The sequence below is a fragment of the Typopeltis vanoorti genome, chromosome 17 (genome assembly GCF_054136105.1).
Source record: "Typopeltis vanoorti isolate ZY-2024b chromosome 17, IOZ_Tvanoo_1.0, whole genome shotgun sequence".
Classification (NCBI taxonomy): Eukaryota; Metazoa; Arthropoda; class Arachnida; order Uropygi; family Thelyphonidae; genus Typopeltis; species Typopeltis vanoorti.
In genome coordinates, this window is record NC_143565.1 from 4875022 (window position 1) to 4891587 (window position 16566).

Below are 16566 nucleotides of genomic sequence, written 5' to 3' on the forward strand. Positions count from 1 at the left end.
CCTCTGTACACTCTGGTGTCCTGCACCAGGGACAAAACATCACTATCAACAATCACATAGTCAATGCGACTTTTCTTATTCCTTACCTCTTCTCTCCATGTGAAATTGTGCACATTTTTATGTTGGAACATGGTGTTAGTAATAACCAGTCCATGTCTTGAGCAGAAATCCAACAGATATTTGCCATTATTATTAGCTTTGCTCTTTTCTCCAAATTTTCCCCAAATATTTTTGGTATGCCTCCCAATCATTTCGTACTCTGCTATTTAGATCCCCAACAAGGACCAACTTTTCCTTTTTCATTGTGTCAGTTGCTTTTTCTAAAGCCTCAAAAAATTCCTCCACTTCTACCTTAGTAGATCCTTCTGTGGGACCATAGGCACAAATAAGTCTCATTGTCCAGTTCCCCATTCTCATATTTGCCCACATTACTCTACTTGAGACTGACTGCCATTCAAGAAGATTAGCCTCGTATTTTGTGTTGAATACTATGGCTACTCCTTCTTTGTATTTATTGCTCCGAAAATCTCACCAGTTTTTGTCTTTTTTGTTTCAGTCACCCCTATTATGTTGTTCTGGTACTTATCTAATTTCTCAGCTAGCTCCATTTCTTTGCCATTCGGGCTTCTTATGTTGATAGCACCGCCCTTTAACTCTGGTGATGTTGAATTGTGGGGGTGTTTTCAGATTTGTTCCAGTAGCTTACTTTTTGCTGTTAGCCCTGGTTCCGTGGTCAAAACAATGGGGGCCTTGTTTAACCGGGCGACGCCCCAGCCGGCATGAAATTTTGTCATGTTGTACCATCATTTTTTATTTTGGTTTAACCAATAAGAATACAATTTGATAGGCTAAATCCCGAATTGCCAGCCCATCCTCGTTCGTTCATTATCCAAGTAGATACCCAACAGGGTGCACCACGAGTAGGTGAAGATTGGACTTTAGGTCAGAACCCCTAATCGGTTCTCCGCATTCCTTTAAAGGAATGCGGAGAACCGATTAGGCAAATAATATCCTAAAAGCTATCATAAGTATATATGAAAATAATCAAATACAAATAAGATTAAATCATGAGCTGTCATATACGAGAGAGTTAAACCAAGGGGTCCGACAGGGATATCCCCTCTCAGCAACTCTTTTTAATATTAACCTAAATGAAATAATAATATTATGGAATAAAAATTTCCATGAAGGTATTAAACTTTGTCCTACTCTGAACTTAAACACTCTCCTTTTTGCCGATGACCAAATAATCATTACAAATTCTGAAGATAACTTGCAGAAAGCTAGTTTAGATCTAAATGAGATAGCCAAAGATTATGGTATGATAATATCAACAGAAAAATCAAAAACTATGGCCTTTAAAGGACAAGATCCAGCAAGAACTAAAATAGTAATAGATAACAAGATCTTAGAATAGGTGAATTCATTTAACTACCTAGGATGTGTGATCACATATGAAAAAGATATAAAAATAAAAATTGCAAAATATTTAAAAACAACAGGTGTAATTAACTCTATATTTAAACCAAACCTTGTTCAAAAACAAACCGGACTAAAAGTATACAATACATTAGCCCTACCAGTCTTATTGTATGGAAGTGAAATCTGGAAAATAAAACAAAAAGACAAACAAAGATTAATAACAGCAGAAATGAAGTTTATGAGGAATAACTGCAAAGTATACTCTATTTGATCACAAAAGAAATGAAGAAATTATGAAAGAATTAAACCAAGAACCAGTAATTGAAAAAATTAAAAAATATAAACATAAATGTATGGAACACGTTCAAAGAATGAAAATAGAAAGATTACCAAAACAAGCCTTAAAGTACAAACTGTTAGGAAAAAAGAAAACTAGGACGTTCTTTTAAACGACAACGATGACTTCTAAGGCCGGAACACTAGGCCTAAATCCTTGATATGTATGATGATGATTGTTGTTAATATAAGATTGGTGTTCTTTTAGTCATTTTCAACAGAACATCCAGTTTGCCTAAAGTATGAGTGGAGGCACTCACACTGAACATATTAAACACCAGGCAAAGAGATCGTGGGGGGGGGGACAGTTTATCTCTCTTTAACCAGGAGGAGATATTGTTATTAGTGAGAAAATATAGGATCTACATTGTACCTTTTTAAGATGTTACAGTCATCTCAGAGATATCTGTGGTATATGGGATAGGGACTCACCATACAGTTGTAGGGTTTTCGTGATGGGCTTGTATGAATCCAAGATGCAGTTAAGCTTGAGGTAGTAAGACGCAATGAATCGGGCTCAATTCTTGTTGGAAAGCTTGGGAATTGGAGCATATAACGTGCTCTGTTAAGCAAAGATTCAAAGATGGATGATGTGCTGAGTCTTGCTGTATGTACCGGCTTGTGAAGGCAGGTTTATGGTGAGCAGATGTTATAAGTATTCCAGGTGGTATACGAAAAAGGAAGATGTCCATTAAGGCTAATTTCCCATTATTTTCTTTTTCCATGGCAAAGTTAATGCTTGAGTATAGGTTGTTGATTTTGGTTAAGAAAGCCTGTAGAGATGCTTTTGAGTCTGGACAGATGGCAAACACATCATCCACATAGAGAACTCAAAAGAAAGATTGAGGTTGTACTGAAGAGAACTAGGAATCTTCAAGATGCTCTAAGTAGAAACTGTCAACTGTTGGTGATAGAAGGCTTCCCATAGCGGTTCCTTTGATCTCTTTGTAGAATTGGCACAAATGAAGTAGCTTGAATGCACGACAAAGTAGTTGAACAGTTCAGCTGATAACAATTGAAGAGTGTCAGCCAGAGGTACACTAGTAAATAAGAACTGGATGTCAAAACTGACCATGATGTCTGTAGGCTGAAGGGTTAGGAATTCTGATGAAGTTTCCACAGAGCCTTGTATGTGGACTGTACTGGAGCTTAAAAGTCAAGCTACTAAGAATTTGAGTGGCATTTGGTAGGAGCATCTATTCAATCAACTATGGGTCTGAGTGGGACTCCTTTGTGAAATTTTGGCAGGCCATAGAAACTTGAGGCTCTTCTAAAATGCATATTCAGTTTTTTGATAGTATTTTCATTCCATCTAATCACTTTGTTGAGTAAGGAATTAAATTTGTTGATTTGGTTATTGGTAGGGTTCTGAGTAATATCTTGGTAAGTGGGTTGATTATGCAATAGAATTGAAATTTTTCTGTTGTACCCCATGGTGTCCATAATTATTACAGTTTTCCTTTACCTGCTTTAATTATTGTAAGCTGCTTGATAGTTTTCAAGGATTTTAGGGCCTTAATTTCAGGTGAAGATTAGTTTGGCAGTGGAAGTTTGACTCTCAGTAGTAATGAGGGGACACTCATGGAGTTAGTATCATCACTTGAAAGGGTGCCTAAGTTCCTCTCAGTGTTCTGTAAAAAATTCAGATATGGAATTCTTTTAGGCACTATAGCATCATGCTATATTGTCGAGTACTGAAGTTTCTGCAGGAGTGAGGGAATATCTAGATATGTTGACTTCCCATCTGTTTGGTGCTGGGTTGATCTTTGCCTCCAAGTAATATGATAAATATTACTTGGTATATATGATAAATACTTGTTGAAAGTTTATTTTCCACTTGGTTAGACTATAATACATTTAGATTAATCCTTTATCCAAGTGTTAGCAAACAAAAGTTTGCACCTGAAGATACTTCAGGACTGAAGCAACTCGTAGCAAAGGTGGACCAAGCTCTCATCACTCCTGTCTCAGTATCTCCCATAATGCAAAGCACATCTCCTTGCAGACATGTATAATGCTATGCATTGAGGGAACGGCCACTACCCAGAACAGTTTCAACCTTTATGGAGGTCTCGTCAGTGGGAGCCAGGCCCTGAGGTGGTGATACCAAGGCAGAAGCAATGGAGAGGTCATCTTTACCTATATGAGTTGCCAAAAGGTGTACCACCTTATTATTAAATTACTCTGGATTCAGAGAAAGATGTTGAAAGTTTATTTTCCACTTGGTTAGACTATAATAAATTTAGTTTAATCCTTTATCCAAGTGTTAGCAAACAAAGTTTGCACCTGAAGATCAGAAAAGAAGTAATATGATAGCGATGTTTAAGTTAGTGATAAGGGGATTTTATCAGACTAAAAAGAGAGCAAAAAGTGAGAGGGGAAGAATGAAGGCCTTCTCTTGAAGTTATGGAAAGGTGTGGTGAATAAATTTTTTACATGGATAGGAGAATGGTATGTGAGTGGAAGCCTTAATAGAATGCTGGGAGCAGTAATGAGTTTAAGGTTTATTATGATAGGTGTGTTTCTAGTAATTAATTGCACTTCCTATGATAAGTCTACTAACTCTGGGCAGGTCATTGTAACAGTAATAATAATAATAAAAAAAAAAAAAGAGCATATAATTTATCAAATTCAAATATCATAGAGTAGCTGGATTTCTAATGTAATATTTTCTCATCTCATCTTTTTTATACACTCTTTTACCTTGTGATGTCGAGGGTTTATTAATCATCAGACCTCAAATGTTCATAGGATAAGTTCATAGGATACAGCGGGGCATAAGGTGGTCAGCCTTATGCCCCGCTGTATCCTATGTCCCTGTAATGTTGAGTTCTCAAGGCCGGTTTGCCTGCTTTGCGGGATGAAAAATCCCAGGATAAACTGGGGGAAAACCCTACTGTCCACACCCAAGACTGGCTAACTTGGCTATGGCTGAGGAAGATCCTTCAGCTCCTCACTTCACCAACGGGAATCGAACCTAGGAGACTTCTTTCCCAGGCATATGGTTGTGAAGCGCACAGCCACTAGGCTAACTGTGTGGACTATGTAATATTTTAAATAATTATTTAGAAATCTTGACAATGAAAAAAAAATATATGTAGAATTTTTTACATGAATATTGGTAGTATTGTTTTATTATTTTTTTTAAAGATACCATGCCGAAACTTTTTTTTTAATAGTAATGTAGTTAATTTCTTGAAAGAAACTTGCAGTTTTCTTTTATGTTGCTGATTAATGTAATATTATATACTAGAACTGCTATTTTAACTTGATTTTATATTTTTTGTAATAGTAATAATATATCAGTATTCAGATTTAGCCAGCTTGGTTGGTAGAGTAGTTGATTTACTCGCTCTCCACTGACAAGCTGTGGGCTTGAATTCCAGCTTGGGATGGATGTGTATGGAAAGGCTTAGATGCCATTGTTTATTCATAATGGAGCTTCACAATAGAAACAGCACCAAAAGAGGAAAAAGTACATTTATTAACCTTACTTACGAACTTAATTCGTTCCTGACCGCGGTTCGTATCTCAAAGTATGTATCTCGAAACCCAATTTTCCATTATATCTTATGGGAAATCAATTGATCTGTTCTCAGATTCAAAAATTAAAAAAAAAAAAAAATCCAAAAATAAAAAAAATATTCTCAACTAAATGAAGAAATGCAAAGAAATGGAGGAGTGAGAAGGAAAATTTTTACACTATAATAAATATTCATTTTGTATACCATTACATATTAATTTTTATTTATGAAATCTTTAGTTTTACATGGTTAGTATGAAAATCATCTAAATTAAACTGTAAAAAAAAATCAATTTTCTTGTGGCTGGTTTTGTGGTTCAAGAGTTTTCAATTTGTTGTCATCAGTTGCTTCTTTTTGTCTCTTTGATGAGGGAGATTTAAAAACCTATCCAACATTGACTGAATCCGTCGTTTCCTTAACATCCTTCTAAAGTGATTAATGACATTGTCATTGAAGATATTGGTGGCTCTAGAAACAACTTGATTTGGATGCCAGTTGTTAACCAATTCTTGCAATTCCCCCCAGTGCTGCACGATTTTTTTTTTACATAACTTGTTGGAATTGCTTCCCTTTTTGTTGCTGTCCTCTTCGTCCTCTGAAGACATTTGCTTTTCCTTCTCATCCCTTTCTTTTTCCTGCTCTTTTCTTAACTCCTGGAGCTCTTCAGTGGTCAGCTCAACGTTGTTCTCCTCTACGTCTGCTTCATCAACTTTCAAATGCATGGTCTTGCCCAGGGAGACAACTGTATCTACAATGTCAATTTTGCTTTCAGGTCTTTCCAATGCAGTTCCTCAAACGCAGTTGGGCTATAACCTTTTCCAGTCCGATTTTAGAATTCTCACAGAAACATCTTCTTATGCGTGACTAATAAGATGCAAACAATAAAGAATATTGAAGTGATTTTTCCAGAATTCCCTGAGGGTTAATTCTGTGTTGGTGATAACTTTGAAACATTTTTGAAAAGAACTTTGGTATAAAGCTTTTTGAAGTTGAAAATAACATGTTGATTCAGAGGAGTGGTGTGGTATTAGGAGGCAAGAACTTAATTTTGATGAAAATAAACTCTTCATCCAAATCTTCTTCCAACTGTGGTGAATGTGCTGGAGCATTGTCCATTATAAGAACTTTCTTAGGTAGACCCTTTTCTTGTAGATACCATTTCACTGTGGGAGCAAAGACCTCTATCATCCACTCACAGAAGAATTGCCTGGTTACCCAGGCTCTCCTGTTACCTCTCCACATAAAGCTGAGTTTGTGCCTGTTAACTTTCTGCTTTTTAAAGACTCTAGGATTTTCTGAGTGGCAAACCAACAGAGGTTTTATCTTCAGGTCACCACTGGCATTGACACAAAACAGCAAAGTTATTCTGTCTTTCATTGGCTTCTGTTCTGGCAATAACATTTCCTCCTTAGTGATGAACGTTCTCTTAGGCATTTACTTCCAGAGAGGCCCAGTTTCTTTCATTGCAGTTGAAAACTTGTTCTGGTCTGTAACCTTCTGACTCAATCAGTTTCTGAAATTCCTTCACGAACCTTTCAGTGGCTTCTTTGTCAGCACTAGCACCTTCTCCATGTCTAACAACACTATGGATATTGGTTCTATTCTTGAATTTCTCAAACCTTCCTTTACTAGCGTTCAACTCAATGTCTTGCCAATGTCTTTGCTACTGCTAGTTGATGGCAAGTTCTGCGAAAGATCTTTGTAAATAGTTTAAGCTTGTAAACAGATCGTGAGATACACTATCTCCTTTCAGTTGCATGTCATTAATCCAGATCGAAATAAAGTTTCCATTTCTTCCATAACTTTATTTCTTCGAGAGGACATGATAGATACTCCTTTGGCCACATCCAGTTCCTTATAAAAATCTGCTTTCTTGACAATTGTAGCTATGGTGGATTTGGACAAGTCATACTGCTTGCACAGATTACTTTGCTTGACTCCTTTCTCATATTTTTCCACAATCTCTTTCTTAATTTCTATTGTGATTTTCTTCTTCTCTGCCTTCTTAGTTTTCTTTGGCCCCATGTTGAAAACAATATGCTATAGAAAGAAGACTCATACAGGCCATTATATCCATGCTGATTCTCATCACCATCCCAGTCAAAAGGCAGGAACTATTAAAACACTGGTTCATCGTGCCCACTCCTTTTGTTCTTCAGATGATCTATTACAGAAAGAACTGCAATATATTACTTCTTTCTTTCTATCTAATGGATATAAGAATTCCTTCATCAAAAGAGCTTTGAGTAGTTTTAATATGTCTTTCTCTTCAAATACAGAAGAAATAACGTGCATTCCTATCCCTTAGTACAAGGCATTAGTGAACATATAGCAAAAGTTTTAAAACCACTGAATATTTTTGTTGCCTTTCGACTGTTCAGAAAAATCTCCACCTTTCTCACTTCTCCTAAGGACAAGCTTCCACATCTTAATTATCCAGGTGTGTACCAGATTCCTTGCTCTTGTGGATTATCTTATTTCGGACAAACAGGAATATCTGCCTCTATTTGGCTAGAAGAACACCAGTCTTATATTCAATACCTTGAACCTGAACAGTCTGGACTTGCAGAACATGCCATCATCAATAGACATAGAGTTCATTGGAAAAAGACAAGAGTCCTTCACAAAAGTCGGTTCCTCATGGAACGGCTTTATAAAGAAACATGTGAAACTTTACTTCACTCGCCTAACTTAAACAGATCTGATGGTTTTCGTCTATCCCCTTTATGGGAGATAGTACTTTATAATTCAGCTAATCTTTCCTAACTTTTTATTGTGTGTGTGTGTGTGTGTGTGTGTGTGTGTATATATATATATATATATATATATATATGTATATATATATATATGTAGAAAGTATTTTTACCTTGGGTAAAATTATGTTAAAGATACCAAGCAATTTTAAACTTGGTTTTACTCCATTTCCCAAGTAAGCAAACAGACAAAAAGTCAAGTTTGCGCCTGCAATTGATGCAAGTCTAACTGATCCTACAGGTGAGTTTCCCTGGTCTTGCACTACCTGTAGGATCAGTTAGACTTGCATCAATTGCAGGCGCAAACTTGACTTTTTGTCTGTTTGCTTACTTGGGAAATGGAGTAAAACCAAGTTTAAAATTGCTTGGTATCTTTAACATATATATATATATATATATGACAGAATGATTTGACTCGGTTAACATACATAGTTTTATGAAAAAAATTGAATGACTAGAACCGACATTTAATTAAAAAGGTTTTAATATAAACACACTACTAGTTTCGGCCTGTAACAGCCTTTTTCAGGTGACATAAAAGAAAAAACACTAAACATTGAGGGTTAAAAGACTATGAACAACATAGACAGTCTTTATACATAATTAGCATGAAAATGTTGTAGTTGTATTTGAAGCTGTTCTTTCATTTGTTGCATTGTTGGGAGAGTGCGTGCTTGCTGCATCACATGAACGCCAGTACATGATTACAGCTGAATGACTATCCGGGAGGTTGTAGCTTAAGTTGTTATTTAGATGAACAGGATTGAAGATGATTTCTCTCGATTCCACAATTTTTCTCTCTATTTCGTCACTGCAACGGAAGATGTTTGTAGATTTTTCCCAGCAGACTTTGTGACTTTGGTTATCATCATTAGGATTAGCCGAGAAGAGGATATGACTTGATAATGCACTTGCTCGCTGTCTATTGTAAGTAATGTCTCTCATGTGTTCTTCCATACGCATTTTGACAGATTTGTCTGTCTGCCCGAAATAAGGAATATCGCAGTCACATATTTTATATACGCCAGGGTATTTGAGTCGATGATGACAAGGTTTTGGGTGGCTAATTGAGGAACGAATCTTTGGAAGTGGAGTGAACAAGGTTCTGATATTGTATTTTTTTAGAACTTTTGCTAATTTATGTGAAACAGTACTTATGTAAGGAATAGATATATTGCTTTTGAATCTATTTGTTTCTTCTGAGTGATGTCTGGGAGGATTAAGAAGGAATTTGTTAATGATTTTCTTGGAATATCCATTAACTTCGAAAGAAGTTTTCAGATGGTTTATTTCTGTAAGCAGTTCATTTGGATCATCAAGGAGAGAATGGGCTCTATGTCCCAAGGTGGAAATTATTCCAAGCTTATGAGGAGGGAAATGATGGGACTGACTGTGCAGATATCTGTTGGTATGTGTGGGTTTTCTATATATCGATATTTTTAGTTTACCAGAAGAGCGAGTCAGTTTGACATCAAGAAAAGGCAAGGAATTATCCGTTTCAAGCTCAGCAGTAAACTTAATACTTTGATGTCGGCTATTGAGATGTTCGAGGAAAACCATAAGGGATTCATGGTTTTCCTCGAACTTGGTCCATGGTCCGGTTACTTCAAATTTCAAGATAATATATACAAACAAAATCATGGACTGGCTATGGGTAATCCTTTATCTCCGGTTCTTGCAAATATTTACTTAGAAGATTTTGAAACCAAGGCTGTCTCTTCCTTTATTTTAACACCTAAAGTTTAGAAACGTTATGTGGATGATGTCTTCATTGTTTGGAGCCATGAACATGAATCCCTTATGGTTTTCCTCGAACATCTCAATAGCCGACAGTGATGCAGCAAGCACGCACTCTCCCAACAATGCAACAAATGAAAGAACAGCTTCAAATACAACTACAACGTTTTAATGCTAATTATGTATAAAGACTGTCTATGTTGTTCATAGTCTTTTAACCCTCAATGTTTAGTGTTTTTTCTTTTATAATGTCACCTGAAGAAGGCTGTTACAGGCCGAAACTAGTAGTGTGTTTATATTAAAACCTTTTTAATTAAATCTCGGTTCTAGTCATTCAATTTTTTTCATAAAACTATATATATATATATATTTTTTTTTTTTTTTGTTTTTTGTTAGGAAATTTATTGACCTTTTTAGTTATCTTACACTAGCTACTTAGGTGGCGCTTTTTGGAATTGTCAGTTATTGTTTAATTTGATCTTAAAATGCGCTGAAGATGTCTGTGACACACAGGCAAAAATTATACTATTAAATAATCTTTTTACGTGAGTTTTTCTGTTATTAATTTTGTAATTATTACACATATATGTATGCACATTTAGCTGAGCGCACGGTTCAGCGTGTGCTCAGCTAAACGTGCATATATATATATATATATATACTGGTGCTGTACTCTGCATTTTGCCTGTTTAACTTTTCCCCCTAGTACTAGGGGAAAAAGTTAAAAAAAAAAGTATAATGTAAAACAGACTTTAGTTCATTTGAAAAGAAAAGCATCACAGGTCATATCTCTCAAGTCTAGGTTTGTATCTAGAGATCAAGATGGGATATGAAAAAAGTTTGTATGTCGAACGGTTCATTAGTCGAGGTACCACTGTATTTTGATAGTTTTCTACCCACCATGTTCAGAGCGCAATCTGTTACAAGCACACAGCACTGAACTAAATTAAATATGGGGAAACAGTTCAAATTGTAACTGAAACTGAAGTAATGCTTACATGGTGTCCTCTATGGACTGAATAACCATAAGTTAATTTGCAGAAGTGAGGCTATCAGGTCTCAAAATAAGAGTTTCCCTGATCTTTGGCAAATTAATGCCACCGTTTTTGGGAAACTATCATTTTGAAGCCCTTTCCCATTCATGTTGAGGTTGGGAGAGTGCTTCATAGCTGGTGCTGGTTCAAAAATTGTCTCTCAGAGACTACTCCTTCTGCTTATTAGAGGCCTGAAATGGCTTGGCGGAGAAAAAAAAAATCTATTCTGTAGACCTGTATAGATTTTTACATAGGTCTGCAGACCTATGTAAAAAATAATTAAAAAAATTACAAGACATAAAAGTAAAAAAATTTAAGTCTCTTAGCCTTGCCCATGATATTAATCTATTTTCATAGGTGGGAGTCACATAAAAATAGTAAATAAAAGAATATAGTAAAAAAAATTATATTTTCAGCTTCTTGAAAAATTACTACGAAGCAGAAATGCTGGAGATCTTCAAGCTGCAAACAGGCTCATCAAAAATATGGTAAAAGAGGTATGGAAACATATTTAATTAATTTGCATTTTATTTTGTAATGATTGACATATTTACTTGTAATGCTGTGTGTTATTATGCTGATATCAAGCCAATCTTGTAATGTGTATTAACTGGAAAAATAAAAACATAAAAGCTGCAATAAGGTGACATTTTGCATAGTGCTATTTGTTATATATAGAAAACTTTGTTTATTTTAACCTTTGATAACTTGAATATCCCATTTAATTGAAAGATGATTCAGTTTCTCCAAATATTTTTTGCATGCTTTTCAGTTCATTTATTTCAAAATACATCATCATCATCAAATTCCTGACGTACCCTCAAGGGGTGTACAGGATATGATAGTACTACATGAAAAATTTACATCATTACTAACTTCCTATCTACAATTTTACTCCAAATCAGTCTATTACTTGTCAAGACTCCAATATTATCATTATCAGATCTTATATTTCTATCGTCTAAGGCACATTGTACCGTATCAGTCCACCTATATCTAGGTTGTCCTCTGGACCGTTTTCCTGCCAATCTGGCAGAGAACACTTGTTTTGCTAATCTTTCCTTGCTCATTCTGTTTAAGTGACCTTTAAGTTTAAGCTCATTTTGTTTAAATGAGGATATTAGGAAAGAACTTGACATTGTCGACATCCAGGAGTGCGTTAGCAGAGCTAATCTCAGTTGGTTGACAATGTCAAGTTCTTTCCTAATATCCTCATCATCAAATTCCTGACGTACCCTCAAGGGGTGTACAGGATATGATAGTACTACATGAAAAATTTACATCATTACTAACTTCCTATCTACAATTTTACTCCAAATCAGTCTATTACTTGTCAAGACTCCAATATTATCATTATCAGATCTTATATTTCTATCGTCTAAGGCACATTGTACCGTATCAGTCCACCTATATCTAGGTTGTCCTCTGGACCGTTTTCCTGCCAATCTGGCAGAGAACACTTGTTTTGCTAATCTTTCCTTGCTCATTCTGTTTAAGTGACCTTTAAGTTTAAGCTCATTTTGTTTAAATGAGGATATTAGGAAAGAACTTGACATTGTCGACATCCAGGAGTGCGTTAGCAGAGCTAATCTCAGTTGGTTGACAATGTCAAGTTCTTTCCTAATATCCTCGTTTTTAATATGATATTGCCATTGATGCCATCTGTTCATGCCTCTAATCTTTCTCAGGACTCTCATATCTGCGGTCTCTAGTCTTTGGTCAAGTGTTTTACTTCTGACCCAGCTCTTAGCTCCATAAGTTACTGGTTTGAACACTGTCTTGTATACAGCTAATTTAGTGTTCCGACTAATTTCTCTCTTATTCCATATGAATTTATTCAGTTGACTTCCCACCATACCGGCTTTGTTGATTCTGTTGTCTATTTCCATATTTAATTTACCATTTTCACTAAAAATCGTGCCTAAGCAGCTGAAATGTTTTACTTATTCCACAGGTTCTCCATTCACAACACAGTTGACATTTTCAATGATTCTGATTATTTTTATTGTCTTTGTGTTTTTATTGCTGACCTTCATACCATATCTATTACAATAGTTATTCAATTTAGTCAGAGAATCTTGCAGACTTGTAGCGGATTTATTTAGAAGTATAACATCATCCGCATAAAGCAAAGAGCTGACATTAATTTTCATCGCTTTTTCTACTTCAAGTATGGATGTGTATTCCTGATTGCATGCCTGGGCAGTGTTTTTTTTTACCACTGTGTTGTCACTGATTGTTTCATTTAGCAATTTTTCGAAGTAATTACTCCATACTTCAAGGATATGTTTTTCTCCATTTTTCATGTCTCATTTATCATCCCTAATTCCTTTTACTCTTTTTTTACACTCTTTCCTCCATTTCTGAGCTTCTTCGACAACCTCCAGAATATCTTCCCACCTTCTTGATATTTATTTTTTTTTATGTTCTTACCAAAATCTTCCCATGACTTTTGTTTAGCTAGTTTCACACAGTATTTAACTTTCTTACATTTGTCTCTGTATTTCCTAAGAGAACAAGTTGACTTATTTGTCAGGAACTTTTGATATGCTTTCTTCTTTTCCTTCACTGCCTTTTTAACTTCCTGTGTCACCCATGGAGTCCTGATTTTTCTATCCTTGCAGACAACTTCATCACATGCCTCTCTAGCTGAATCAATCAGAGCTTTCTTCAAGACTTGCCACTGAATCTCCGAGGTTTGATTCCTGTTCTCAAACTGTTTCATTTTTTCTTCAGTAATCTTTGTGTATTTTAGTCTACAGTTCACATCTGAGAGCTGCTCAACTTTTATTCACTTTAAAACTTTCTTACATGTTATTCTTTACAATATGAAATTCAATTTTATCCTGCTCAATAATAAATTTTGATCACTTCCAATTTCAAATCTCCTCTGTATACTAGTGCCCTATACCAGGGAGAAAACATTGCTACCAACAATAACATAGTCATTGAGACTTTTTTATTCCTTGCCTCTTCTCCCCATGTGAATTTTTGCAGATTTTTATGTTGGAACATGGTGTTAGCAATAACCAGTCCATGTCATTAGCAGAAATCCAACATGTATTTGCCATTATTATTTGCTGTGCTCTTTTCTCCAAATTTCCCAAAATATTTTTGTATGTGACAATTGTTTCTTACTCTGCTATTTAGATCCCCAACAAGAATCAACTTTTCATTTTTTATTGTGTCAGTTGGTTTCTCTAATGCCTCAAAAAATTCCTCCATTTTTACCTTAGTATAACCTTCTGTGAGATCATAGGCACAAATAAGTCTCATTGTCCCGTTCCCCATTCTGATACTTGTCCACATCACTGTACTTGAAATTGCCTGCCATTCAAGAAGTAATAATAATTATTATTATATTTCTCATAAAAGGCAATGCTTTTACAGTTCGTCTTTTCTTATTATTTACTGACTTCTCCTTCTTGCAATGGTTCTTTCGAAGGAGATGTCCTCCAAACAATGATACAACACCACTAATCAATTTTTCAAAAATTCTTGCCGGCACGGGTCTTACGCGAAGTGGCTAAAGAATTATCAGTGCCCTTCACCATGTTGTTTAATCTGAGTCTCGGGTCTGGTTTAGTCCCAAAGGTGTGGAAAGAGGGGAAAATAGTTCCACTGCATAAAGGAGGATTCAAGACTACAGTTGCAAATTACTGATCGATCAGCATATCAGGAGTCATTGTCAAGGTCTTGGAGAAAGTAGTCAAGGGAAAAATACAGGAATGGATTGATGAAAATTAGATACTGTAAGGGGGACAGCATGGCTTTGTGAAGGGTAGATCATGCCTCAGTAACTTGCTCAAGTTTTATAACACAGTGACGGCTGAACTGGATAAGGGTAATGGGTTTACAGTGATACTGCTGGACCTGTCTAAGGCATTTGACAGGATACCACATGGAATTTTAATCCGTAAACTACAACATATGGGAATAGATATAGGGTTGGTGAGATGGATAGGTGGGTGGTTGATGGAGAGATATAAGAGAGTAGTTTATTCAGGAGTAGAGTCCAAAAGACTGCCTGTGACTAGTGGTGTGCCGCAGGGTTCTGTTCTTGGACAACTACTGTTTAATTTGTTCATTAACGATATAGAGAAGGATCTGAGAGGAACAATTCATTTGTTCGCTGATGATGCAAAGTTGGGTAGAGCAATAGTGAATGCAGAAGATGTCAAAATCTTGCAGGACGACTTGGATAGATTGGAGTTCTGGGCTAAGGAGAATGAATGTCAATTTAATGTGGCAAAATGTAAGGTTATGCATTTTGGGGTGAAAAGATTAGCAGCAGTATACCACATTGGTGGAACTGTACTCCAGGAGATTGATGAGGCCAGGGACTTGGGAGTGTTGGTGGATAGGGAGGTGAAGTTTAGGGGACACATTGCAAAAGTGGCTAAATCAGCTCATCGACTCACTTGATTGTTGAAAAATACTTTGATGCAGAAACAAGCAAGTTATTGTACTTCTGTACTGAGCCTTGATAAGACCTCATCTCGACTACTGTGCCCAGATTTGGTCACCTAGGTTTCTTCTTGATGGGGAGGAGGGAGAGGATCCAGAGGCGAGTGACCAAGATGATAGCAGGTGTATGGAATGAACCTTATGAGAACAGGTTGAAGATTTGTGGGTTGCAGAAATTGGTTGGTAGGCAGAAAAGGGGAGATATGATTGAGACATACAAATTGCTAAAGGGTTTCTGTAGGATTAATTCAGAGGATATTTTTGAGATCAGGACTGGTGGTGGGAGAACTAGGGGACACCTGTGTAAGCTGGGAAAGAGTGTGGCTAGCAAGGGTATTAGAGCTGGGTTCTTTACTTTTAGAGTGGTAAATGAGTGGAATAAGCTGCCAGAGTCTGTTGTGGGTGGTATGACAGTGAGTGAGTTCAAGGCAAGGTATGATAGATATTGTGAGAATGTCGTATAGTTGTGTGGACATGATGTTTACGGCCTCCCTCGATGAGTCTAATGACTCCCTGGAGTTGCCCGTAATAATAATAAAAACTCATTGCTACTTAGAAAGTTATTGCTAGTTTTGTAGTTATAGCTTTCTCTCCTAACTGTACTCAGATTATCAGATATTATCAGTAGATATTATTTTCTACTGGTATTATTATCAATACCAGTTTGTATATCTTCCTCTGAGAGCTCTATTTCACTAATTCCTACAATTTTAGGCCCCAGTGTATTCACCAATGTAACAGATTCACATCCCTTTTCTTGATACTATTGGCATTATTGTACAGATATAAGTTACTTTCAAACTTTCTTTATAATCTTCTCTGTAGAGTCTGTATGACTCAGTTGGACAATTTTCAGTCCCTGTTCATATCTAATGCTTCACTTATACAGACATCCTTGCACATCCCTAATAAGCCCAAACCAGACAAGCACACAGTCACCATTTTCTCATAATCACCTCAATGATAATAATGCACATTCATAACATTAACAGAATTATATAACTCAATTATTCTTACATATAGATTTTCACCATTCCTCAAATCATGATTCAGTTTTCATGATTCTTCATATTAGGTCTCGCACCCTAGAGGCTAATAAGTAATTTAATGATCACATAATGCTAAATGTAGCATCCCAGGTTCTTAACTTTAGTAGGTTAAGCAACACAAGATGTAAGGAAGGTTGTGAGATGAAGTGGGTTGAGGGGTGGTATTGCAGTTTATATCTAATGTCAAATATATTTGTGATAAGGGCAAGGAGATTTTGGTATTGGTTAGCTGAACTTGGCCAAA

The 16566-nt window shown here is 36.1% G+C and overlaps 1 protein-coding gene across 3 annotated transcripts in view; it reads left to right on the forward strand.

The window, feature by feature from the left end:
• LOC150097108 (ADP-ribosylation factor-binding protein GGA1-like) overlaps nucleotides 1-16566 on the forward strand; it is a 372294-nt gene that overhangs the window by 139538 nt on the left and 216190 nt on the right. For all 3 annotated transcript variants that reach the window (XM_090407056.1, XM_090407058.1, XM_090407057.1), the window contains exon 6: nucleotides 11223-11303. In XM_090407056.1, the coding sequence (XP_090263182.1) occupies nucleotides 11223-11303 (81 nt within the window). The remainder of the gene's footprint in view (nucleotides 1-11222; nucleotides 11304-16566) is intronic.